Source organism: Strigops habroptila, chromosome 19, assembly GCF_004027225.2.
Source record: "Strigops habroptila isolate Jane chromosome 19, bStrHab1.2.pri, whole genome shotgun sequence".
Classification (NCBI taxonomy): domain Eukaryota; kingdom Metazoa; phylum Chordata; class Aves; order Psittaciformes; family Psittacidae; genus Strigops; species Strigops habroptila.
In genome coordinates this window covers 4,986,984-5,014,708 of record NC_044295.2, presented here as the reverse complement: position 1 = coordinate 5,014,708, position 27,725 = coordinate 4,986,984, and the positions used below count along the sequence as shown (strand labels likewise).

At 46.0% G+C, this 27,725-nt stretch overlaps 1 protein-coding gene and 1 long non-coding RNA gene across 11 annotated transcripts in view; one reads left to right on the top strand and one right to left on the bottom strand.

Annotated features, from left to right (window-relative positions):
* The window catches only part of TANC2 (tetratricopeptide repeat, ankyrin repeat and coiled-coil containing 2), a 239,415-nt gene that overhangs the window by 141,750 nt on the left and 69,940 nt on the right, over positions 1-27,725 (bottom strand). For 3 of the 10 annotated variants that reach the window (XM_030508827.1, XM_030508829.1, XM_030508828.1), the window contains exons 4-5: positions 10,118-10,189; positions 5,558-5,737 (exon numbers count right to left, since the gene is read on the bottom strand). In XM_030508827.1, coding sequence (XP_030364687.1) covers positions 5,558-5,737; positions 10,118-10,189 — 252 coding nt within the window. Of the gene's footprint in view, positions 1-5,557; positions 5,738-10,117; positions 10,190-16,994; positions 17,282-27,725 lie in introns of those variants that run through there. The other 7 variants (XM_030508832.1, XM_030508837.1, XM_030508838.1 and 4 more) reach the window with 5 other exon arrangements.
* LOC115617852 lies at positions 1,162-21,880 on the top strand. The gene is made up of 4 exons (XR_003994687.1): positions 1,162-1,173; positions 13,220-13,298; positions 19,599-19,603; positions 21,870-21,880. It is a non-coding gene; the product is annotated as an uncharacterized LOC115617852 (long non-coding RNA).

The window sequence follows — 27,725 nt, the reverse complement described above, 5'->3', positions numbered from 1 at the left end:
TGACCCGAAATAACATCCATGAAAAACGAGGTACCAAAGAGACCCCTATTCCCCCCGCAGACAGGAAGCTGTGTCTTTATGGGAAGAAGCCTGAGCTGAACCAAACTGCAGCACCATCAGGTGGCTGACTGCCTGAGCAGCAGTGCCACCCACCACACATCCAGCCACTCCTCCCAGAGACAGGAAAACATCCCCAAATTCCTCTGTAAACCAGGCACTGCTGGGTGACGAAAGCTGCCCCTGATGCATCACAGATAACGCAGGGCAGCATAAGCCAACTCACAAACAGCTGCCAGAGAGAGCTATACACTAGATGAAGGTTCATATGCCATATATATATGTATAGATATAGATAGAGAGGGGGAAAACCCCTTCATTTTACCCAACCATCATCAGATGCTCTTCACTCACTGCCTGTGCTCAGACAACACACCGTGACCGCTGCGACTGTTTCGCCAAACCCCAGCACCGATGTTCTGCTGTCTCTGCTCAGCAAGCAAAATTCAAACATTCAGGAATCTTTTCCATCCATGACACTATCTTATTTGACCAAACATGCACCAGCACAGCCAGCTTCTCCCCAACACTCCCCAACACCCCTACAGCAGCCACCTCATCACCTCTCAGGTTCACAACAAGCTGAATTAGTGCTTTAGTTTGGAGAGAAGAAGTGGCCCCAGAGCTCTGCAATTATTAATCTGGGTTTGTCACCATTAAACACAAAACAATTAAAGAGTTTTCCATTTGCTGAAGATACAGAGGAGGAAATTACAATCCTGAGGGCTATTCCCAAGAAATACAAAGGAGGAAGCAGAGACGGATCTAGCCAGAGAGTACATGTTTTCTTTAGGAAAGCGGATGCTGTTAATTGCCTGAACACACGGGGGAACGTTCAACACTCGTTTCTATGAACTTTATTCTTAGGGAAAGCTCCCACATTCCCAAAATGCAAGGGAGAAATGTTCTCAAAGTGGGAGATTTGCAATGAAACCAGTTCCCCAGGCCCATTCAAAGACGCTGAAGCATCTAATTCACTCTGGATACAGGAGCAACGAGGCCTTGGCATATCCAAACCTAAACACAGAATCCCAGTCTGGTTTGGGTAGGAAGGGACCTGAAGATCACTCGGCTCCAACCCCCTGCCACGGGCAGGGACACCTTCCACTAGAGCAGGTTGCTCCAAGCCCCTGTGTCCAACCTGGCCTTGAACACTGCCAGGGATGGGGCAGCCACAGCTTCTCTGGGCACCCTGTGCCAGTGCCTCAGCACCCTCACAGGGAAGAGCTTCTGCCTCAGAGCTCATCTCAATCTCCCCTCTGGCAGGTTAAAGCCATTCCCCTCGGCCTGTCCTTACCTGCTCTTACAAAAAGCATTTAGGCCACTTATAGAAAAATATGATTTATTTCCTGAATTTCTTGCCAATATTCTCCCCTCCTCCCCCTGCGCATGGTGCTCACACACACATGCTCCTTCTGAAAGACTCCTAAAGCAATCTGTCATTCAACAGAAAAAAATAGAAATAGCCAAATATAGGGATGAATAAAATTATCCCTGTGCATATAAATGTACAGGCTGTAAATTACCCATCTCTCCTGTGGAGGAGTTGGGTGCAGCACAGGGTTTTGTGCACGTGGTGCTTCCACAGTGACAGAATAAAGCATTGGTAGCTGAGGCTTTCAGCCCAGCATCTCATCTATTAACCTAATATGAGGCTGGGTACCATTTCTGGCATGGATTCAGGGAAGCACTCAGATACATTCATGTCTATAAGCACGCTCTGAAAAGCCACGCTTTCCTCAATGAAGGTGTACAATGCAATGGCATTATTTTCATTAGAGCCATGGTTTTGAGTCCTCAAGAATACACTTTTGATGTATAGCAGAACATTTAACCCAATGGGTTTGAAAATGGTTGCTCTCCTTGTGCAGCAAGCACAGTAACATTTAAGTGCTAATTTTATTCCAGACAGAAAGCAAAATGGTGTTTCCTACATCCTGATCCTGAGCTGGGAGGGGCTGGGGGGGGTTCTTTCTTTTTGTTATGTATTTTTCACATTACATTTGCTAATAAAGCCACTGTTATTGTAAAAAAAAAATATATTATACAGCGTAAACTGAGGTTGAACACACTGATTTAAAGTATGTCCTCGGCCATTGCTAAACAATAGGCTATGAAGGCAGGAGGGACAGAGCTTATTACTTATGCTTGCCATTACTTCACCCTGTAGAGCCACAATGACCTTAGTTTTTCTTAAATCACCAGACTATTCAGCAGTGAAAATTGCAGCTGTACTGAATATTTATCAAGCCCTGAATCCAGCCAAGTCTCCATACACAGAAAACCCAGATATCCAAACCTCAGCTCCTCTGGAAGGAGAACCAACACACTGCGCAACGTGTTCTTATGGCTTTTTACAACTGGACATTTTAACTTCTCTGTGGATGAAGAGCTGACTTGTTTACAAATCAGGCAGGTTAAGGACTTTGGAATCACAGAATCCCAGTCTGGTTCGGGTTGAAGGGACCTTAAAGCTCCTCCAGCTCCAACCCCTGCCACGGGCAGGGACACCTTCCACTAGAGCAGGTTGCTCCAAGCCCCTGTGTCCAACCTGGCCTTGAACACTGCCAGGGATGGGGCAGCCACAGCTTCTCTGGGAAAAGTCTGTGCCAGCGCCTCAGCACCCTCACAGGGAACAGCTTCTGCCTAAGAGCTCACCTCAATCTCCCTGTTTTCAGCTTAAAGTCATTCCCTTGTCCTGTCCCTATCCTATGAGATAGGACTATTGTCCTGTCCCAGAAGATTGTATTATAAATAGATAGAGAGAGGAAGCATCACAGTTTCTAGTGGGGAAGCTTCTCTGCACCCTACAGGTTTCTTTTCCTTTTTTGAGGGCTAAGTTAAACCCCAGCCTAATGTGTCACTGCTGATGCCCATGAAAAGGGGCATCTCAGTAGATGCTTTCCCTCCCCGTCAGAGCTGACAAACCTGCTCTGCTACAGGAGCAGACACGTGCAGATCCAGAGTGACCCAAGATACTTTAGCTCTCGATCATGAGCAAATCGTCTTGTGAAAAGGATAAAATGTCTTTTGTGTTTCCATTTTCATCTTTGAAGAACTTCAGAAAGGAGAAATGCAGACTCTGGCACAGTCACATTTAGTTGCAAATGGTCTTAGGAATTAAATCTTTAGTAAAAGAATATGTATATACAAGACAACAAAGTTTCTTATGTAACAAATGGCACCATTCTGGTATCCAACCACTCCACAGATATGGAAATCACGACATGAATGGCTTAGTCACACACAAATGTATGTAAGGAGCAAACAGCATGAAAAAAGCCCCTACAATTGGATAATTTCTCAACAATTTGCTATGCTCTGAAGGTCGCTTTGAAAAAGCCATGTGGCAACTGTCAGCCGGACAAAAGCCTCTCTTTGCAAGACTTCAGTTTCCCAGAATCACCCTCATCCCTCTTCCAAAAGGAATCACTGCTGTTATTGTGTGGGATTAACAACTGGACAGCAGAAGGAGACAGAGCAGAAGAGGAAACGGTCACAGGCAGCGACACGTCTCCATGCACTGACTGTCGAGGTCCTGGCTGCTTATGTCTGTCTGACAGCTCCCAGAGCCACATGAAGATTTGGAACCAAGCTGCTTCTCAGCTCTACCATGTTTCAAGTCTGCTACGATGGCACTTACAAGGCTTCTGTAAAATCAGAGAGGGTTATTGGGCAAAACAGGGAGAAACCCAGCAAAAACCAGCACAAGGCTGTGAATGTGTCTTCAAAAATGTAATATTAACTCCAAATCTTTATTTTACAGATGATGGTGTTTCACTAAGGAATAAAACCAAGAAGGATCTTTACAAACTGACAGTTCCCCAGCAAAAAACCACCCCAAACTAAAACTTATTAGATGTCCATAACATATGACCATTACAAAACATGTATTATATGACCATATGACAAAACATGTATTATATGAGCACACTTTGTGGTCAGTCATTCAACAACCATCTCTTTCTGCTGCCAATGGATTTTTTCTTGCTTTTATCTCTCTCACATCAATAGCAAGTAAGAGAAACAGACCATAAGGAATAGCTGAAATGTGGTAAATACTATGAATAACAGAGCAGAAAACATTACTTTCCCAGCTCCCTTCCACGTTGCCTTAATGAAAGCAAACAAATTCCTATAATGACTGCATGAGGATGGAAAATAGAACCCTTCCTTTTCCAATAACAACAGTAAATTAAACTAATAATTTAAAAATCCTGCTAATCCACCAACGCACCGAAACACACTTTGAATTCCAAGTGTAGCAGGAGCTCCACTGGAGCCATCAAGATATGTAGGTGCAAAATACAAGCATGTGTTTTCACAGAATCATGGGATGCTTTGCATAGGAAGGGACCTGAAGATCACCCAGCTCCAACCCCTGCCATGGGCAGGGACACCTTCCACTAGAGCAGGTTGCTCCAAGCCCCTGTGTCCAACCTGGCCTTGAACACTGCCAGGGATGGGGCAGCCACAGCTTCCTTGGGCAGCCTGTTCCATGTTCAGGCTATAAGAGATTGGGTCTTGCTGGAAGAGGATATTTAAAACAGATGGAAAGGAAAAGTATGCAAGGATAAGACAGACACAGGCATCTTCCCAATCAATTTCCAATGGATTCTTGTGTGTGGCCCCAAAACAGACCTCTGAACACAACCAGGAGCCTACACTTTCCTTCTCTTGCTTTTCTGTGATAACAGTTATCAGCATCTCATTGACACCATCCCTGTGTGTACACATGTTGTTCAGGTCTAGACTCTGCCACGATTCGGGAATCTCTTGCTCATGTCCTTTTCAATTTCTCCTTTCACTAGAGGGCAGGGAAAACAAAAGGTGCAAAGTGCATCCAAGCTCACTTCTGTAAGCCTGGATCAGATTATAGCGGGTAAAAATCCCTTTGGATGTTTCTCTCATACAAACACAGGACTGGCTGATCATTTTAAAGACAGGCATGCAGGGATGGCAAGAAGCAAGCTTCTCACAACTGTTACCAGTACAAATACGATGTCAGGCTTTTAAATGGATGTTAGACTCCGAGTGCTTTGACAATCCCACTACTGTACAATGTCTGGGTGTTCAACCCATCACCCCAGCAGATTAGATAAACAAAAGTGTTTAAAAGTAAGCACTAACTATGACAAAAATAATGACTTTGATGTAGAAGTTTATGATTTTTTCTGATGCAGTCAAAATTTCAGCATACAGTTCTTTAAAATGACTGTAACACTTCCACTGTGCATCAACCACAATACAACGTGCAACTGAAACCCACTCTGCTCGAAGCTTCTCAGAGACCCAGGCAATATTTGTACAAGAGAGAGACCCTTTTCAGCATAGAAAGATTCCTCTGTCAGCCTGAAATCCAATCTGCTCCTGGTTTTGCCTGAAGCATCTGCTATAACAAACAAATGATGACACAGAACCTTGGTCAAAGTGTTTTCTTACAGATTTTAAGGACCAATGGACCTTAAAAGCCCCACTGAACTTTATTTAAAGTCCTTACCAGTTAACTTCTTCACAGGTTGGAGCCGAACACTGATAGACTGATGTGTGAGTAAGGGGGAGGATGGAAGGGAGCGGGACATGCCCTCCATAATCCGAATGTGCTGCATACCTTCGGTCACTGGGAGTGGCGGAATAGCGTAGTCTGGTTCAAAAGCACAGTCGTTCTCTGTGGAGGTGCCTGGTGGGAAGAGAAAAGGGAACTGGTCAGAATACATGGGAGTCTCCTGCTTGGATCATTCCTCAGTGGAAGGCTGCCTGGCTCAGGTGAGCCCAACCACAGAGACACCTCACTGCATGTCCTACAGGTACCCGGTTGCTCCCTCGGGTTCCCCTTGCGTGGTTTGGACACTTCCCTTGAAGAAATTCTATTTCTAGAACTGCACCTCAGCACATCTCCTGAGAGTATGAGCAGCAAAACTATGAAGGATTTATGAAGGCCAGGAGGGATGGGGCTTGGAACAACCGGGTCTAGTGGAAGGAAGGTGTCCCTGGAACTGGATGATCCTTAAGATCCTTTCCAACCCAAACCAGTCTGTGATTCTATGACTAGTTTGACTGGTTTAATTTGTCTTTCAGAGTCCTGGAGTCACCAGTTTTACATATAATTCAGACGAAGCAATCATTCTTTTACTGATAGTTCTTTGGGCATTTAGATTGTGGATTCCTAAATAAAGCCTTCCAGGTGAATTAAATTTCACCATCACACAACCATTAGGGCTGGAAGATCATCCTCTGGAGATCATCCAGCCCAACCCCCTGCCAAGGCAGGGCCTCCCAGAGCAGGTCACACAGGAACGTGTCCATGGTGGGTTTCAATGTCTCCAGAGAGGGAGACTCCACAACCCCCCTGGGCAGCCTGTGCCAGGGCTCTGCCACCCTCAATGGAAAGAAGTTCTTCCTTGTGTTGAGGTGAAACTTGTTGTGTTTTACTTTGTGGCCATTGCTCCTCGTCCTGTCACTGGGCACCACTGGAAAGAGTCTGGCACCATCCTCCTGGGGCTCACCTTTGCCATATTTATATGCATTAATGAGACCCCCATGAGGAATTTTAGCCTAAAATAAACCAACCAAGTGGAAGAACAAAAGCCTCCAAAAGCAGCCACACCTCCAACTCTCCCCTCACAAATGTATAGAGGCACCCACAGACACACAGAGCCTGTGTGTCTGTAGCAGCCATCACTACGGAAGACACCAAATAACATGACAAGAAGTGGAGACAGAACAGTAAAGGCAGATATTGTTACCTGCAGCAATAAATATTAATGACAAATCAAGGGCAGCTGCTCCAGATCAGCCAGAGTTGGGAGCCGTAAGGATCCTCCCATTAGCTGCAGAATAGGGAAACCTCTGGCTTGAGAACACCCACTTCTCCACCTCTAGCCAATACAACTAACAACCTGACACAGACAACCAGTAATTCACCTGCAAACCCAACTTAAAACTGTTAGTGCTAATATTTCACTACCGATAACGTAAGAAGACTCCACTTGTGCCACACCTTTAAGAGAATGGATTTTAGCTTTTAGTGCCTACTGACATTTTTTCTCCATAAAGACACTCATTATTTGATTTTCATGGAATAGCTGAGCTGTTCTCAATGGCTTGTGAGAGTATATTTAAAAGAGAAAAGGTAACTGCTAGACAGAGGGGTGGACAGACAGAAGTGGGGAGAAGCCAAAAGGATGAATGCCTCAAAGACGTGGTACTCCAGAGGAGACAATGGACTAACTTTATTCCAGGTATCCAAAGGACAACGAGAACAACCCAACACACTGTTTAGCATCGGAGAAAAAGCCCCTATTGAAATAACAAGTTCCCGAAGCATGCTTAGAGGCAGTACCATTTGTGGCTCAAATCCATCTACAACTTCCAGGAACATCTCTCAGCGTTGCTGCATCATTCTTTACAAGAAACCAAACCCAGCACTAACACACTTTCCACTATTTTTGACAGCTCAAAATATACCTTTTCCTCTCTTGCTCGCTGAACACTTGCCAGTTATTTGGAGCTGAACACCTCTGCTGACTCAGCAAGTCTATTCATAACCACCTCTGAGTGCCAGGAAGGACAAATCTGGCACCGGCATCAACAAACCCAACCTGCGGCGCTTCTTCTAAATACATTTGGCACCAGATTTGCCATCACTGAATTTGGATTTTTATAAGGAAAATTCTCATTTCCTCAGGCTATATTTAAGGGTTTGAGGGAGCTCGAAACAACAGCATCTTCCAACTACTTGTATGGGTCAGACCTGCAAGTCAGTGTGTGTTCTACTGGTTAGTATGGAGTAAGATCTGAGTATCTTTGACCAATCTAAAACCAAGGGCAACTGGGGGCAGGCTCTGGTATAGAAATACAAGTAATTACATCTTTGCCAAGTTTCCAGGAGTGTTTTCCCTTTGAAAATTCCCATGCTTTACAACAAAACCAAGGAACTCACCAAATATCCACAACATACTATTTTCATTCCACAGATGTCACACAACACAAACAGGGTAATTGAAACGCTCCTAAATTTGTTCCACTCAGGAAGAACATTGGCTTTATCAAACCCCCAAATTAGGGATCATTCACAGCTGAACGGGAACTTAGACAGTTTGTCCATCAAATATATTTAAAATGTCACTGCAAAATTGAACAAATTAGCTATTCCTTGAAGTTTTCCAAGATAATACAGCTTTACAGACAGATGGAATACTTGGGCATCACATGTGCCTTCATGGAAGTTTGGGCAGAAGACAACTCCCTCGTTTGAGTTGGCTGGTTCATCTCAGCACAACAAAATCCCTTAACCCATCTTTATGAAAAATACATGTTAAGACCTGCAGAGAGGCAGCATCTTATGGCCGCAGAACAGAGCAAAGTTAAAGATACAAGTTCTAGGGAGCAAAGAGACTTGTTCTTCCTTGAATTGCATCCACAACTGCATCCACTGATCCAAATGGAAACATTTGGCGAAGAAGCTTGTTCTCCAAGAAGTCAGGAGTACTTTTTTACCTGTTTTCCCCTCTACTCCCGTCTCATGCTGAGACCTCTTGCTTGCCTTTGCAATTCCTAGAGTCACTGAGGCGAACAGACAGAGGTTGGTCATTCTTTGGCAAGTAAGTACTTGCAAATACATCCTCTGCCCAAAAGTGGTATTTTTCCACAGCGGCTGAGATGCTGAATAAATGTAATCTGAGAGAATGGAGTGTCTGAAACAAGTGTACAGAAACCCAGCAGGCAAGGAGCTGCTGCACCTTGTAACACCAAGCCAGAGGACAGACCCCAGCCAGACACAAGGACATCACGGGGACAAACAGCAGAGAAAATGGGCAAGGCTCAGCCTCCATGAGTAACACAAGAGCAGCTTTATCTGAGCTGAGTGTCTGGAAAAGAGCACCCATTCATTCCGTGCTCTGGAAGCACGGAAATGTGACTTGTATACAGCTATCCCGGGGTACACACAGTTACAAATCCCCTTGTTCCTTCCCAATTTTATTTTAACCCTTCTATTTCAAAATAAGAAATTTAAAGGAATTGATTTTGCAATAGCAACAAAAAACATCCTGTGTTAACTGAGGTATCAGCTGTTGATGTTTCACAGGGCTTCGGGGTTTTGCCTCTCAATTCCAACCCCCCCCAATCCCGATCTCAGGCTTCAATCACTTGCAATAATTTTGCCCGGGCAACACTGGAATCCTGCCAAAAAAGAACAATGCTCTGGAGAAAATGTCTCCATAAGAAGTCATTAGGACACCATGACAGCAACAGACTTGAACCAAAATGAAAGGAAAATTATTGCTGCAATCCCAAAGAGAAACATCAGTCAACGCACACAGCACCTACTAGAGCCATGCTTCCAGAAAATGCTGCTTAGCCTCAAGAGCTGTGTGAAATACCAGCGTTTTCACAACCCTCACAAATGAGTAAATGCTTAAAACTTTAAGTAAACCATTTCAAAGGACACGGAAGTCAGCACAGACCCAAGGGCTGCTGCTCTCAGTGGCAGAAATCCCCATTACACGGCTCTAGTGGTGGTTTTAACCACTAAACCTATTGAGAATGATGGATCCTCAACAAAAGTTTGTGGAATCATTATTTAAATAATATTCAAACTATTTTTACTACTTTCTGCCCTGTTCCTGTAGGATGAAACAACAAAGCCAAGGACGTAACAGGCAGATGCTCAGCCTGCAGACAGAACACACCGGTCCCCTCTCTATCACACTGGAAGGACAACCTGGGTTCTGCCTTTGCAACTGGGAGCAAGGCAAGCAAGCTGATTTGCACTGGGATGTGCTGAAGTTTCAACAACTGCCCTTGTGTAAAGCTTCGTCCCCCCAACTGCGAAACAGAGATGTCACAGACCCTTGCACCACAAATGAGTCTGAACTCCTTCAAACTCCACAGAGACAGTCTGTTTTGTGAATACTAGGGAATTTGTAGCTCTGTGGATAATAGTGATGGGTACAGAACTCCGTCAGACTACACAGTCTGATGAAAAACACAACATGTACGTGTAGAAGGTGAACAGATGAGAAATGAGTCACTGAGGCAGAACAACACTAAGGTTTACCTTGCCCAGATCGGCTCTGACGGGAGTCTACACTTGCCTGTCTTCGGTCTGGTGGCTCCTCGTTCCCTCCATCTGCATGAGAACCAAAACAGCACAAGTAGAACATCATCGTGGACAGGTCAGGCAGATGCAACTTTTCCTTGAGCACCATCACCTATGTTGTAGGAGCAGCAGAACCAAAGGTCCCTCGTGCAGACTGGCACCGGGCAAACTGCTGACTGACTCCTTTGCTGTTCCTCCCCAGCTCACTGCAAGTGCTATCTGTGAGGTCCTCAGATATAAGCAGGCTTTTATTTTGTCTTACTGAACCCACAGACATGTCAATGAAATAGTAACCAGTTAGTGCATCTTCAGTCAGTTCCTCCACTGATATATCAAAACATAAAAAGTATTAATCATGTGAAGAAAGAGATCCAGGGAAAAAGAAAGAAAGAAGATTAAAAAGAACGTTCTATGAAATGGTTTCCCTTTCAAATTATTTGTCAGCTAAAAGCCAGAAAGAACAAAACCACTCTGACAAGAACAAAACCACTCTCATTATAGCCTCTGAAACTGTTGAGGAATGCAGCTATAGCTAACAAATAAAACAATCCATCTGGGTAAATGCAGAGTGGGACACAGTGTACAGTATCATACAATTAATTACACGCTGGTCTTCATTGATCAACTGACCAGATTAGAAACAATAGATGTGCACATCAATAGAGATGCTTGAGTGCACGGGGTTCATGCCAGCTGAAAGCAGGAGAAGTCTGGCTACGCAGGCTGTGCAAAGGCAAAACCAGGCACTTAAAATGTGGATTGCTGTGGTTAGTGCACCTCGTGGCAGGGACAGGGGAAGCTTTTAGAGCCCTTAGAAGTACGTTTGAAACAACTGAATTGTTAAATAGCTGTTTAAAAAACTCAATAGTCCCTATTTTAGCATTTATATTTTTTGATTCTACTAAAAGCAGCTGCACTCTGATGTGTCTCTAACTAGACAGAGAGACAGACATGCAGATAGCAAGCAGTTGGACTTGATCCTTATGGGTCCCTTCCAACCTGAGATATGCTACGATTCTATATCCCCAAAATTATCTGTTGGATGGGCCTGCTATGCCACCAATTAATTCAACTTTACCAACTCATACTACATGGGAGCTACATCTGTTAGTCTAGCTCTAAAGGGAAGCCATGTGTTGGAGCACAACAGCACAACGGGTAAGGTGATGGAAGACTTAAGTCCATCCCCAAAAAGCGGGGCCACAACCCAGGCCATGGGAGGTTCTTTGTTTCCTCTTCCCTTGGCCAAGCCCTCAACTACCCTGAAGCAATGCTCACCACCTCCAATGGGTGCCTGCAGTGCAGTTCTCTGTCACCCCTGCATTTTTCCCTGCTCAGGCTCCTAAAGGCACCCAGAAATCCCTGCTCAGGCCCAAATAAGCCACTGCAATGGCCAAGTGTCAAAGAGGCCACAGACCATGGACATCTTCCCTCTCATTTTTCTGGTTGCAAGAATCACAGAATCAGCCAGGTTGGAAAAGTCCTTTAAGACCATCCAGTCCAACTGTTCCCCAGCACTGCCAGGGCCACCACTAACCCATGGCACTGAGGCCTCGGCTACACGGGGTGTGAACACTTGCAGGGCTGGTGGCTCCAGCACTGCCCTGGGCAGCCTGTTCCAATGCCTGAGCACCCTTTGGGGCAGGAATTGTTCCTCATCTCCATCTAAACCTGCCCTGGGGCAGCTTGAGGCCGTTTCCTCTTGTCCCATCCCCGTTCCTTGGGAGCAGAGACCAGCCACGAAGGATGTGATACCGCAAATCTGACTGCAGCTTTGATGTGCACCCTCTTGGGATTAGCTGCACTGAGCTGCGTAAACGACTATTAACAGTTCATTATCTCTGTATTTTTACTTCTAATATACAATGTTGGTTCTGAGCACTGCTTTGCATGGAGATCATCATCATCACTAAAGGCCTGCAGCTACGAGCCCACATGGGCAAACTGAGTTATGGAGAAAACAAAAAACCTTTGAGTTCTAAACAGCAATCCACAATGCAAGATGGTTATAAGGATTGAAAGTTTTACAAGACGAGGGTTTACAAACAGAGAGTTACAGTATTAAAATCAGGAGTAAACTTCTGTATTTATCAACAGCCACATCATCATCATCCTCAAAACCCAAACTCAATATCCTTTTTTTGTATGGTTATTGTGAGTGATGCTAAACCATCACCTTGCCAGGCCCATCCACGTAATCCACAGGCGGGTCCTGGCAAACCTTTCTCCACCAGGACAGAGCTGGGAAGATGCTGGACTGGTTCTGATGGAAGTGGATTCTAACAGAGGAGATGCTGCAGCAGATCACACGTGCCAAGGCCTGGTTATGTGGCAGATGGACCACCAGCCCCATCCTGCCAGGAGCAGAACCAAGGAGGTCCCCGTGGGCAGGAAGATAGAGCACTGCTGGGTTGAATGACATTAAAAAAACCCAACCCAAAACCTCTGAAATATGACTTCAAATCAAATGCAACTTTCGGGTTTAATATGGCAAATCAAGGAAAGTTTGGTGACACCAAACTGGTTTGTGAGTTGTTCTTGACTTCACAGAGTAACTCTGTCCATTGTGCTTTGCAATAAGATTTAGTCAACAGCTTAACTCTCATTTCAGTTCAACACTTCAGAGCACCAAATGCAGCTGATACTTTATTACGTTAATACTTGTTTCACTATCATAAACAGATGTTCACTTTAAAATGCCCTTATTCTAATTCATCTCAAAGAGCTACAGAATACGCCAAAACTCTACTGTGAGAGTTTAGAGAATTAGGGCAAAAACAGTAATAAAGGATTTTAAGGACTAAATTGGGCTTAAAACGTAACAGCCAAGTAAGGGATGCCTGAGCTCTCCTGTCAGTGTTGTGGTGGATGAATTTGGGACACCAGCTCAGTATGAGTGAACACTGCACAGCCAAGAAAGCCAAGAAGATGCTGGGGAACATCAGCAAGGGCATCACCAGCAGACATGAAGATGTCAGTGTCCCGCTCAGTGCTTGTCAGGCCCCACATGGAGCACTGGGTTCACTTTCAGCTCCCACTGCACTAAAAAGATGTGGACAGGCTGGGGAGGGTCCAGCAAAGGGCCACAAAGATGATCCAAAGGCTGGGAAGCTGTGTGAGGGAAGGCTGAGAGAGCTGGGTCTGTTCAGCCTGGAGAAGAGAAGGCCCAGGGGAGACCTTGTCACCATGTTCAGTATTTAAAGGGTGGCTACAAAGAAGATGGAGATTCCTTTTGTACAAGGAGTCACATGGAAAAGATGAGGATTGATGGGCACAAGTCATTTGTGGGGAGATTCTGACTGGACACAAGAGGAAAGTTTTTCCCAATGAGAACAACCAGCCACTGGAATCATCTCCCCAGGGAAGTGGTGGATTCCCCAACACTGGACACTGGTAAGACTCACTGGACAGGGAGCTGGGCCATCTAGTCTAGGTCATGCTTTGCCTAGAAAGGTTGGACCAGATGATCCTTGAGGTCCCTTCCAAGATGTCACGGGAATTCCATGGTTCTATGAAGGAACAGACCAAGTACGAAGCTGTGCTCACTCCAGTTATTATTTTTTCCCATAAACCTGGGCTCTTTAAAACCCATGAGGTGCCACAGGCACACCAGAGCACCAAAGCATCAACCTGCACTTCACCACAACTGGTTTGCACCTCTTCCAAAACTTGGATCCTGCATTAATAGGAGCAACGAGGCTTTCCCTTGATGCCATTCTTGGTAGGGAGGAAATGAAAGCTGCCGTTTGGAAGACAGAAGGTTTTCACCCCACTGGCTTTACCAGGAAATCTAAATCCTACCTGGATTTTCCTACAATGGAATCTATCTAAAAGACGAGCATGTTCTCTATTTTAGAAGAAAGAACTGTTAGCTTTTAGCCCCAAAAGAGAAGATTTGTGTCTCTCAGAAGTCAGCTGCCCTACTGACATGAGGCAGAGATTTCCAAGAGCAGTAAACATAAGAAACACATGATGGCACCTTATAGAGATAGACCAGCAACAACCCCCCATGACAGTCCTGCTGGGATACTTCATGCCTAAATAAGAATTAATCTACTTAAAATCCCAGACTGGTTTGGGTTGAAGGGACCTTAAAGCTCATCCAGTCCCAACCCCTGCCACGGGCAGGGACACCTTCCACTAGAGCAGGTTGCTCCAAGCCCCTGTGTCCAACCTGGCCTTGAACACTGCCAGGGATGGGGCAGCCACAGCTTCTCTGGGGAAAAGTCTGTGCCAGCGCCTCAGCACTTAAGATCACTGGAAGGACAAGACCTCTCTCATACAGTCACTTGGACGTAACAAAGCTTGTACCCATGCTTTGAGAGCAAGCATCAAGCAGGGCAGCAGAGCCGGTCATCCTGCTCTCTGACGCTCTTCAACACTCAACAGTGGGATGTGAAACGGTGTCACCTCACCGCCAAAGCTGCTCAGTTTGAGACAAGGAACTGCTGCACCGGACTCTGAGTTTGGGATAGATTTCTCCGGTAATCTGCTAGTTACACAATACATTAAGGGGGGGAGAAAGATCACAGTAATGAACTTTGTGGTTCTGAGCAACCTGATCTAGTTGAAGATGTACCTGCTCATTGCATGGGGGTTGGACTAGATGACCTTTGAAGGTCCCTTCCAAGCCAAAACCATTCCATGATTCTCTGACCTTCCAGAATCAATTTAGGAGGGTGGGAATGGCAAAAGGAAACCTGATGACTCAGCATGTATTAGGGCTCCCATCGTCATGCCATTGCATTCACCCACCGCTGCTGTGCCTGGTGCAGTTGCAGCAAAGGCTGTAGCTTGGCTGAAACACGGTGTAACACAGCGGGAGTTCTCAAAATCATTCCGTGGCTTTTAATGAGGAGCCTTCTGGGAACAAGCACGGGCAGTGTGGAGCCGTCCCCTTGCCAAGGACACATGTTCACGTCCACACACACTTAACGTGCACAAATAAACCCCCAGGTTCACTGGATGAAACACATTGGCAGCCTGAGCAGCTCGGGGCTGCTTGGGAAGCCCTTCACCCTGCGCACCACCGACCCTTCCCATCTGCCGTTGCCCTCTACAGCCAAGGAAAAGCAGCAGGAAACACAGAGCCTCCGGCAGGCAGATCCCAACAGGATGCTCCTCCGGGGCAGAGCAGGCAGGAACTGTTGAAATGATGGATACTTGCAATGAAACATAAAAATACAAACAGATCAATGCCGGGAAGGCTGGAACCTGCAGGATCTAAAGCGTGCGGTGGAAAGGCAGAGGAGTGCAGGAACATAGGAGCAGCCCCCAGTTAAGAGCTGAGCAACTCAACTACTTAGTATTTTCCTCCCTTTGCTACAAAGCCACACTCCAGCCCCTGCAGTGGGGAGCAGGGTTTAGCAGGGCATGATCCCATACACCATCAAGAGTTATCTTCATATACACACAAAAAAGGGGCAAATCACTGTTGCTAAGGAAACATTAATTCTCACGTCTTTCTGAGTGCTCGAGTTTATGGTCTTGACAGTGCTCACCTCTGTGTACACAGCACAGGTCGGCTGTTCTAACAAAAGTTGCTTTATTATTCATTGATTTTAGGTAGTGGTAGTGTTTGCTTTAGCAATAGCTATTATTTATAGGCATGACCCACTCTTTGGACAACAGACTGCAGACAGCATCACCTGTGGAAGTGCAATCAACCTGGCTCCTGTAACCACTGTCAACATGGTGACACACCACAGCTACTGACGACACCTCGGATGCCAAAGTAAACCAGTTGTGAAATCACTGATATTTGTGTTCATTAAAATAAAGACCTGAAACAGACGAGGTCAACCTGGATAAGGAGCTTCTACAGAAGCTGCCATGAGAAATGCCCCAAGGGAAGTGAATGACACAGTGAAATACTGACTCAGGAATCCATGCTCTCCTGCAGCTGCCAATGAGAGGGAGAACTTGCCTGATGTTTTTGTTTTCACATTATCTCAGTGTTAAATAAGCCACTAAAATCTACACATTATTTGAATTTCAGAAAGATGCTGTCTCATCAGCACTGAGCATCCCTCAGCTGGGACAGGAGGCAGAAACCCGGGCTCAGAGATCCAGAGGTTGGTTCTATGGAAGCAAACGGAACAGCTATTAACTCTTTCCTCTCAACTACAAAGGGATTAAGTGATCTCAGCAATCACCGCTTCAGAGAAGCTTCTCTCCTGGTCTAAAGGGGTCTGAGAGGCTCGGCTTCCCCTCCTTCCTCACCTGCTTGTCTCCCCCCACCCCCATTCCAGCAGTTCTCCATTTAAACCAAGGACACACCAATCCTCTCCCATACCCAGAGCTGTTTTCTCTGACCAGGACTGCTCCTGAAGTGAAAAGAAAATCCCGGGGTTTCAGCAATGCTGCTCAATAAATCCACCACACCAAAGCACCACATCACAATCCATCAAACTGCGAATCCAAGCGGGACGCATCTGCACCAACACCAATCCATGGCAGCGAGAGACACAGCACCTTCAGCACCACCTCCCTGCCAGGTGCTCCCAGGAAAGGCAAAGACAACAAGTTTTACACCAAATCAAGCGCCAGCAGCCCAGTATTCCCGTTCCCCTGTTTAATTCAAGCAGCTCCTAAAGCCACGATGGACTCTTCCCGGTTCTTTTATCTGACAAAGCAATTTTTAAGCAGGAAATAACAGGGTGGGTCAGCGGCTCCACGCATGCCGGGAAATCTGCTGCAAGAACCGACTGCATTAGCTGTGCTGCTGCTGCAACGGCAGCTGACAGCATGGCCCCACTGCAACAGCCTCTAAAACCAACCCTTGGAATCCGCATCCTATCAAAATCAGATTGGGAAAATACACGGAAGGACTCACACAAAAGCCAGTCCAGCCGTTAGGAGCTGCTCCGGTTCCCGCCAGCCTGGCATCCCTGCGGAAGGGAAGGTCTGCCTTGAGCACGGCGGAACGTGCGGAGATGTGGCTCCCGAAAGACAGGCGCAGGCAGGAGGAATGAAGCGGAGCTGCCCCGGCGGGTGAGGGAATGTCGGATGGGAGCCGGACCGCGCGCATCGCCGCGGCGGGATGGAGCGCGGGCTCGTCCCTGGAGCCAGCGCTGGCTCAGCCCCGCCGAGGAGCGCTGGCTGCAAATCCTGCTCTCAGCATTCCCAGCGGATCCCAGCCAGGCTGAGGAATGACCACGTGCCGAAAGCAACCGCCTCCTGCTCTCCCAGGGGGATCTGTGCCTGGAAAGAGGAACGTGTACCCAGACGGAGCGGGAGCGGGAAGTCTGGCACTGAAACAGTCGCTTGAATCAAAAAGTCTTCCTGATTATTTAATTGGGGGGGGGGGTGTATGTGTGTGTCCTGCTTCAGAAATAAGTATTAAAAACTATTTACTGTGCTAAAATTAGTATTATTGCACAAATTATTATGATATAAATTATCAAGAAGTGAATTCATTTACTGACTGATAAAGCCCCCACCAGAACAACTCCAGTGGCGGGTGCTGGGGGTGCGGTTGGGGGTCTTGAGGGTGGAAGATTTTGTGGATGAAATTATAGCCCCAACCTGGGTTATTAATCACAGGATCAATAAAAAAAGAGCTCCCCAAGCACTTCCCAACATGTTGAATCCCTTACGAACAGCTCTGGGAACTCACAGAAGCCACAAAAGACACACAAGGCTGCTATTCCTGTGGAGAATTAGTCTTCTGCCAGTTAATTGGTGAAGATGAAATTTATAAAATATATATATTTTACATATATAATGTTATATAAAGTACTTTGAATCCTAGACTTTCACACCCCAGATGAACAGATCTGCATTCAGTGACCCAAAAGCACACACCACAAGTAGGTATTCCCTAGAGGTACACTGAGGAGTGGAACTACAACATGTCAAAAAGGAAAAAGCCCACTTCAACTAAATCACTGCCCTGACAATACAAAGAAGTACCCCCAAAGAACCCCAAGCACCCAACAAAACAAGAAGAGCTTTTCAGCTGTGTGCAGTTTATTATGCAAAGAGATGGGAGATGGAAGCCACCGAGATGTTTTCATAAGGAGAATATTCCATTGGGTAACTGTTCATTTCGCGTCTCGCAAAAGACTTTCTTCCTTTTTTGCTAACAAAAGGTCAGTATTTACAGAAATGCCAGGCTGTGTTCTGAAATTCTTTAGCTGAAGTTGGAAAATTACTACAGATTTAATACAGGTAAGGGACTTTATCTCATTCTGTGCTCAGTATAGTCCCGCTGGACACGGGAAGCAGTAACAAACAAGGAGCCATTCCTGACATATGGATGTGCTGAGCCCAGATTGAGTCCATGGTTTGGAAATAACCTCAAATATCATAAAGTGTCAACGTTGATGAACAAATGATTGCTGGAGTCACGGCTGCAACAGGCCATGACGGAGCGCAGAAAGCCAGTAACAGGGGCAATCCCCAGCAACAAACACAGGCTGGGGGAGACTGGACGGAGCAGCCTGACGAGGGACTTGGGGTTGTTGGGTGATGGTGTGTTCATGTTCAGTGTTCAAGGCCAGGTTGGACACAGGGGCTGGAGCAACCTGCTCTAGTGGAAGGTGTCCCTGCCCGTGGCAGGGGGTTGGAGCTGGGTGAGCTTTCGGGTCCCTTCCACCCCAAACCAGTCTGGGATTCTATGATTCTGTTGCCACTTTAACCTAAAGCCCAGATTATGAACACACATTCTGGCTTGGGTATCCATTAACGTTTACGAAATTACATTACAAGTTTTATCCATAACTATAAAGCATGTGTGCACTTTACATAAATGCATATCTATATAGGAATTTCTATTGGAAGCATGAGTTTTCCTACTGAAGATTTTCAAAGTCTGAAACGTCCGATGATCCTTTAGATAGAACAAAACTTTAATATCCACCAGAACTCTTAGTTTGTCTAGTGTAGACATGCCTACCTGGATCGAATACATACTGTAATTCTGCTCCTACGAAACCAGCCATCCACGTTCCCTGCACTGTAGCTGAGTGGATTTGGTTTAGATTGACTGTTCACATTTCCAGTACTTGTCCCTAAAAGTGTTTTAACGACCAGTCTTACCATCTTACTTACTAAAAGGGACAGAAGTAGCCTCACTTGTGCACTATTTTAATCATTTAAATAAACGTAAGCTGGTCTTTTTGGAAACTACATAAAAGTTAATGGGGCAGTGGAGGAAGTAATCAGCTGAATGTGCTGTTTACTGTCACTGAATCAGAAAGGTACCAATTTGCAGCAATCTACGTGCACCAACTTTGAGTTATTTGCCTGAAATGATGTTTCCAGCTCCTATGGGCCAATGCAGAATCACCCAGGAGGAACAGGTAACAGGAGCCACAGTTATGGCTTCTAGATAGGAGAAGAATAAGCAGCGCTCACCTCTTCAGCAGTCATTGTGAGGAACCACAACGTGGATACATGAGATGGAATTTTATCTACCCGCTCAATGAAGGCGGAGGAATGGTTTGGACCAAAGCTGCTCAGACCCCCAGAGTCAGAAATAACCTCACTGACACGGGATTAGGTGTGAGCATTATCTATTCTACAAGACAAGACAATAAAGAGGTAGAATAATTGGATGTAATGTTGATTTGATGATAGAAAGGGAGGTTTTTCTCTGCATTTCTGAGCCAATACTTCAAACAGTGTTTTGATGTTTGTTTTGTAAGAAATCTAAAGTTCATCCATATATACAGGAGGTGGAAAACACGGTCAATGATACAACATTTATCATTTTTGCTATCAAGATGAGAGGACCTGGTAACTCAGGCAGTGTCCAGCAAAATACTATAAGTGCATCATTGTCCTTCTAACTTCTAGTTTGCTCTGACAAGCAGCAGATGAAGGCATTCTGTTAACACAACCAAGTGACACCCAGAAGATAAATGAGGTTAATGGCTCAGTGAGGTATGTGGCCCCCACAGACTCTTAACCTGGACCTTCTCTCCCTGGATTTTTCTCTCTCAAAAGCAAACTGCACCAGCACCACCCAGACCATTTCTCAAAGCCCAAAGGGTCTTTCCCAACTATGTCTCTGTCACAAATGACAGGCTCTTCATTCAGAAAGCAGCACTAAATCATACAACAAAAATGTAACTGTGACCTGAGGAACACACCTTGGAATCCAAACCTCCAAGAGCTGCAGCACAGACAATTCATGCTGGAAAACAGGTATGGAGAGAAACGGTTGTCAACACTGGTGCCTTGTTCCTTCCTGCTGCTGGTAGGGACTGAGTAGGCAGCTTGAGCCATAGCAGGGCATTGTTCAGACAATCCCAGACTGGTTTGGGTTGAAGGGACCTTAAAGCTCATGCAGTTCCAAGCCCTGCACGGGCAGGGACACCTTCCACTAGAGCAGGTGCATCCAACCAGAGTATTTCAAAAGTCAATCAAAGAACAATCACAGGCAGTAATTCATTTTTGAAAACTCATTACAAGGTGGGAAACCCCTTTGTTCCATGTGTGAGAGCTTTTGGTGTCTGGTTGGGAAGTATATGCAACAAGGAAGGAATGGGGACGAGAGCGAAGGAGGATCAGCCGTGAGTGACTTCCACATTCCCTCCTTGTCATCACTGACTCAACACGCTTCTGCTCTCCATCTGTAAATTGATAAACTACTTGTGTACTCTATTAAGGCTGTCTGGGACCTTGAGCAACCACAAGCATCTTCAGCGTCAAATCAAAAGTATGACAGATATCCTAATTATTCCAAGTGGCTGAATATGTTAAAATAATTAACTAAAAACAATTAACACTAGATACAACATAGGCTTTTCTTCACAGTAACTACAAGAGTTACCTGTTTTTGAAAGGGCAAATTTTGTCTTTGCATTCCAATTTAAGTTCAAGCAGCATTTTAGAAACAGCTTAGTGGTCATCTGTCCTAAAATTAGCTGAGAAATTGGTACAAGTGACTGAAGCTCAAAATAGGTTACCCTAATGACAGGCAGCCTTGCTGCTAGCACTCGATGATCCCAGAACGACGACAGAAAGGGAGCAGGGAGAGGCATTTATTATGGATACAAAGCCCTTCTGCAGAAGGAAAAGGCTCCAAAAATCCCCCGAACCATTAATGACACGTTGGAAATATCACTGTAACTTTGGCTGAACCCATGGGAATCAAAAGCCATCCAAGCGCTTTCCCTGGGCACTAACAGGGCACTGGACCTGTCCAGACCAGTGCCACCCCCCAGATGCACTGCTGGCACTGGAGCAGAAGCAGAAACCACATGGGACAAGCAAACCCGAGCACACTATGGGCGCAGGATGGGATGTTCACACAGTGCTGCCAGCTCCGGCTGCTGCCTCCAAGATGCTCTGCTCAGGGACTGGACTATCCCCCCCTCGGGAAGCACAAGCGCAGCTGACACAAACCCCAAGTATTTCAAACTACTTACAAAGGCCTAAGTTTAACCTGGTTTAGAACTCGACATTCTTCTTGTATGACACAACACCATATTTTACAGTTAGAGCTGCCACGGCCAATGTGTCCTTCCTACACCTTTGATTTGTTTCATAGCTACCAACTGAGAGCAGCAGGTTGAGAGAGGGGAGACCCCCCCTGCAGTCCTGATCCAGCTCTGGGGCAACAGCACCAGAGGGACGTGGAGCTGCTGGAGCGAGGCCAGAGGAGGCCCCGGAGCTGCTGCGAGGGCTGGAGCAGCTCTGCTCTGGAGCCAGGCTGAGAGAGCTGGGCTGGGGCAGCCTGGAGAAGAGAAGGCTCCTGAAGGGGAGACCTTAGAGCAGCTCCAGTGCCTAAAGGGGCTCCAGGAAACCTGGAGAGGGGCTTTGGACAAGGGATGTAGGGACAGGCCGAGGGGAATGGCTTTAACCTGCCAGAGGGGAGATTGAGATGAGCTCTTGGGCAGAAGTTCTTCCCTGTGAGGGTGCTGAGGCGCTGGCACAGGGTGCCCAGAGAAGCTGTGGCTGCCCCATCCCTGGCAGTGTTCAAGGCCAGGTTGGACACAGGGGCTTGGAGCAACCTGCTCCAGTGGAAGGTGTCCGGGCCCGTGGCAGGGGTTGGGACTGGAGGAGCTTAAGGTCTCTTCAACCCAAACCAGGCTGGGATTCCACGCAAACATTCATTTTGCTGCACCAGCACAAGGAGGCACTGCTGCTAATGTCCTCTCAGTGATCCCAGAGTAAGACTGCAGAGTAAATCCATGACAGTCAGTGGTGGCAGGGACTGATTCCCTACTCTCACCTGCAGACTACACTTTGCTTGACCAGCTTTGCCCACCCAGCTGTACTTAATTCAATTACCTTGTCAACTGTATTGATTCATCTCTGACTTACTCCAGGAAATTGATTTTTGGCAGAGCTTACCAGCACTTTTCTATTAGGATATGTCACAATGATCGTGCACTTCCAAACAGGGTCTTCCAGCTTTAGGTGTGCATGTGATAATCACTGTGACACTGTCACAATTAACACTCTTGGACAGGCTGGTACGGAAACTGCTGCCACTCTCCAAGCAACGATGTGGGATTTAGTACTGAAAAAGTCATTTAACCACCGAGCCTGAATGTGCCAGTGAAATTAGAGTAAGAGACTAAGGAGATACAAAAGGGAAAACAAAAAATCCCACCCGAGAATCTTGTCTTTCTTAGCATTTCACTGTTTTCTCAAACAGATGTAACGCTGAGAGTTATTTTCCATCATCAGCCCATTGCATGCTGCACTCTCACACTGCAGCTGAATGAATTCTCCCATTCCCCTCCCAGTGAATGCACTACCGAGGTTTTTAGAAACACATTACACCTTTTTACCAGAGGTACTTCCACCAAAAGCAACTGAAATCCAGCCTGTTACCTCCTGGAATCCAAATAACTAGATTTTAGGAGTTAAGCCTCAACACTACAGTAGGAATCATACAACCCAAACATCCTCTGGAATTCTTACTTATGGCTCTACAGCACAACAGAAGAAACGTCACAGATGGATGCAGTCACAATTCATGGCCTTTGATCATAAATGCCACTCAATCCCCTGCTTAAAACAATTAGAGAGTAAAATGAAGTGATTCTGTTTAGTTGGACAAATGAGTAACCATTTCTAAGAATTATTTTCCAGCTCCTACTCAAACAGTAGTAAATATACGTGCACATTTACAAACAACTGAGACAGGGCTTTAAAGAGATGAAGCATTCAAGGAATTGTGCCCTAAAGATAAAACATAAGAGGAAAAGCAATCCACAGACACACAGTATCCCTTCGAGCCAGCACCAGATTTCCTATTCACTGAAGTATTTCTAGATCATAGAATCATGGAATGGTTTGGGTTGGAAGGGACCTTAAAGCTCACCCAGTTCCAGCCCCTGCCACGGGCAGGGACACCTTCCACTAGAGCAGGTTGCTCCAAGCCCCTGTGTCCAACCTGGCCTTGAACACTGCCAGGGATGGGGCAGCCACAGCTTCTCTGGGCACCCTGTGCCAGCGCCTCAGCACCCTCACAGGGAAGAACAGTAATATATCTTTATAATAATCTTTATAGTAATTTGGTTTTTAGTTATCAACCTGGAGGTACAATCAGTCTCGTACCAGCACATTATGCAGGATGGCTTAGAAACATTTTTTTTGCCAATTAAAATGATGTTGTGGGTTACTCACATCCTAGTAAGTAAGAAAACATTCCCTTTCCCTCCACTATTTCTAAAGGAGAATGAAATCTTCATGGACAAGGGCAAAAAGCTACAGGAGTAGAAGAAAACACTTTTAGAAACAAAGAACTTGTCTTGCATCGATATTCCAGCAAATTCTGCTAGACAAGCTATCCATTTGAAACAGCATTTTGTGAAGTAAGAAACCTGTCCTCAAAGAAATGCAAGTCATGGAGCACAGATCAATAACCAGCCCGCCATCGAAGGGAAACAGAGCTTCATCCCCACCACGGAATGCTCTTAATGTGCACAGCAGCAAAAAAATCCCTTCTCAGTGACAGAGGAACTACAACACTACAAATAAAGATCCTTACGGATAGAAAATGTAATCAGAAACAATGAAGAAGTTATTGATATACAGCCTAAACACAAATTGTTTTCAAGTTACTGAAAGCAAAAAGAATTGTCTATGGCACAAGCCCTGCCTTGCATCTTGGGGAATGAAAAAAATCATTAAAACATGGGTAAAACAGTGTGCTGCTTTGTTTTCACATGCTCTGCCTGTATCTTATCACCACGGAAACAAGCATCTGACCACAGCAGATGGCACAAAATTCAAACCCAGAATTCGTGTCTGAGGTCAAGTAAAACCTGACGGTGTCAGGAAACTCTGCAAGACAGGAGCAGCAGGAACCGCATGGCGGGAGGGGCACTGCAGCAGGCAGCAGCGATGCCGGGCACAGGGTGCCCAGAGAAGCTGTGGCTGCCCCATCCCTGGCAGTGTTCAAGGCCAGGTTGGACACAGGCGCTTGGAGCAACCTGCTCTAGTGGAAGGTGTCCCTGCCTGTGGCAGGGGGTTGCAACTGGAGGAGCTTTAAAGTCCCTTCCAACACAAACCAGTCTGGGATTCTATGATATGGGATCATGAGAAACTTCTTTTGCAGAAAGCTTATGGGGAAAATCTACTTAACCATGCTTAAGATGGCAAAGAACCATCAAATTTCCGTCACACAGCTGATCGTTCATGTGAGAACTAGGCTTAGCACAGGCAACCCAGATCCATCAAGCACAGCGTGTCCTCTGCATTTGCTCCTCTTCCAGACAAACACCATTCTACCTTTCTGGAGCAAAGCAAGAAACACCCATCCCACAATAACCTGACACAGCCCCAGGTATAGAAAACCCCAGAGAAGAGCAGGATGCTTCCAGAGAGAAAACTCCAGACATGCTGGAGTCTTTTAGGTGAAAATAGGATCTACCAATCAATGCCTGTCTCAAATGCCCAAGGACTGGTGGGTCCTCTGAGGTTCATACAACAACATTTCAACTACATACCAGTTTTCTGTGTGTGCCTCAATCTTGATTACACTGGTGCCTTCATACAGTGAAGTTAGTTAGCTGGGACTTCGCATTCCTACTAACGACAGCAGATCACCATCCATAACCAGAGATGTGTTTCTGTGGGTAGAACCTCCCCATGCCCCAGTGGCTGCTGCAGAAACTCCTCCTGCTGAACTCCTGTTCACAGCTCCAGACAGGACTTGGCAAGCAAAGGAGTGTTAATCTGAGGATTTCACCTGGGAGAACTTTCTTAGGCTAAATAATATCCATTTTCTCCTCCAAGTGATCTCCACACACTTACACACATGAGGAAAGCCCTCGCAGCCCACAGCAGAGCACAGCAGACCCCATGCAGCCCCAGCACATCAAACTGGGCACCTCTGGGCACAGTGTGATGGGAAGCCACGAGTACTTCCAAATAAGATTCAGCCTGGCCAAGGAAAACCACTTTCAACACTATGAGTGAAATTAAATGTGAGTGGAAGCTCACCCGCACTGAGGACCCTGCCTTGGTGTGCTGCACACAGAATCTTAGAATCAACCAGGTTGGAAAAGACCTTTAAGATCAAGCCCAACCGTTCCCCAGCACTGCCAAGGCCACCACTAACCCATGGCACTGAGGCCTCGGCTACACGGGGTGTGAACACTTGCAGGGCCGGTGACTCCAGCCCTGCCCTGGGCAGCCTGTTCCAATGCCTGAGCACCCTCTGGGGAAGGAATTGTTCCTCAGCTCCACCTAAACCTCCCCTGGGGCAGCTTGAGGCCATTTCCTCTTGTCCCATCCCTTGTTCCTTGGGAGCAGAGACCAGCCCCCTCCTGGCTCCATCCTCCTGTCAGGCAGTTGCAGAGAGCGATCAGGTCCCCCCCGAGCCTTCTCTTCTCCAGACTAAACCCCCCAGGTCCCTCAGCCGTTCCTCATCACACTTGTGCTCCAGGCCCTGCACCAGCTCCGGTGCCCTCCTCTGGCCCCGCTCCAGCACCTCAATGTCTCTCTTGTAGTGAGGGGCCCAGAACTGACACAGGATTTGAGGTACGGCCCCGAGATGGACCTTTTAACTCCACTTCACTTTCCAACCAGCTTTTTATTTTGTTGCACAGCCAGCTTCTCTTTCAGATCATAGGGTCCAGGGAGTAATTTTTCACCAGGATACCTCTGATAACCTCCTGAAGCCATTCCCTGTTCACAAGAACAGACACACTCACCAGCACCACTCCACATCCTGCTGTGAAACCCACTGAAAAATGGATCTACGCAACCACAATCAATACTTTAGGATTTAAACTAAACCAGGACCACATGCACAGATACATCTCACTCATGTGTTGATTTATGTTATTTATGTGAAAACCACCTATAATCTTGCCTGTGACCAATGACTACACTCCCTTCACCTGCCTTTGTTAGCACTGCTGAATCACTGTTATGTTTCCTTCATTCTCTCTGCTACCTGGCTGAGGTGTAAATTACCTGCTAAAACTATTGTTTATATACTTATCTTTGTTTTCCTTCCCAATTGAAAACGGAGTCTGTCGAGCATTTAATTTAATGAGGCCAAGTTTTGCATAGCATCATATTATGGAAAATAATTACACTTTCAAGATTACTGCTCCACAGAAGCTGAGGGAGGAACCTGTTAGTGCTGCAATGATTCTATTTCTGTAGCCCAACTTTGAGGTTTATTAATGAAAGTTTGCAGTGAAACAGCTGTTCTGCTGATTAAATAAATTATGACTAAGTTTTCGTGTTGGCTTCCTCGAGCAGGCAGCTATTAAGAAGCCAGACAGACTAATTGTGTGAAACTCATGAAATGCAGAGAGCACGGGGAATCAGCAGCAGAATTCCAACTCTCCGTTAAGTTTAAGTGGCATTCGGAGTTTAAAAGTAAAGAATTCTTATTTGTTTGGAGGTGCAGATGCGGAATTCTGCACGCGATGACCTGTGCTGCAGTAACCTGCGAATTTCAGGTAAGGGAATCACAGAATGGTTCAGGTTGAGTGTTTAATGATACTTGAGTTTAACTTAGCAGAAAATTTCATCGTAGGTTGGAAGGGACCTCAAGGATCATCCAGGCCAAGCTTTTAATGAGAAAGCAAACTCAGAATGCAGAAGCAGCTGTCCTTGATGAAAGGAGAGCTGGTTTTTCAGCTTTGTACCCTCCACTATAGGTCACAAGTGGAGAAGAAACCCTAAAAAAGGAAAAATGAACCAACAAAACCCCAACTGGGGTGTCCCTGCCCATGGCAGGGGGTTGGAACTGGATGATCTTAAGGTCCTTCCAACCCAAACCACTCTGTGCTTCTATGTTCCTATGAACTGTCCCCATTCAGTTCTCATGCTCCAGATGAAGCTCTGTAGCTGGTGGCAGAGTGAAAGACTGTATCAGCCTCTCCCATGCTCTAAGCATTAATTATCACCCATTAGAACAGAGCTATAAGGGCAAGAGAACAAACTGCAAATGCCTCGGAGAGAGACTGATGCCCATTTTAGCTCGGCTTAGTCATAAAGAGGAACCAAGGGTTGCTACAGCAGTAATAAACTCGAAAGGCTTCCAGAGACCAGGAGCAGAAATCAAAAGGAGGAAAACTTAACCCGAATACCCAATGACCGAATCATATGTCAAAGTATTTCAGCTTTATGGGCAGGT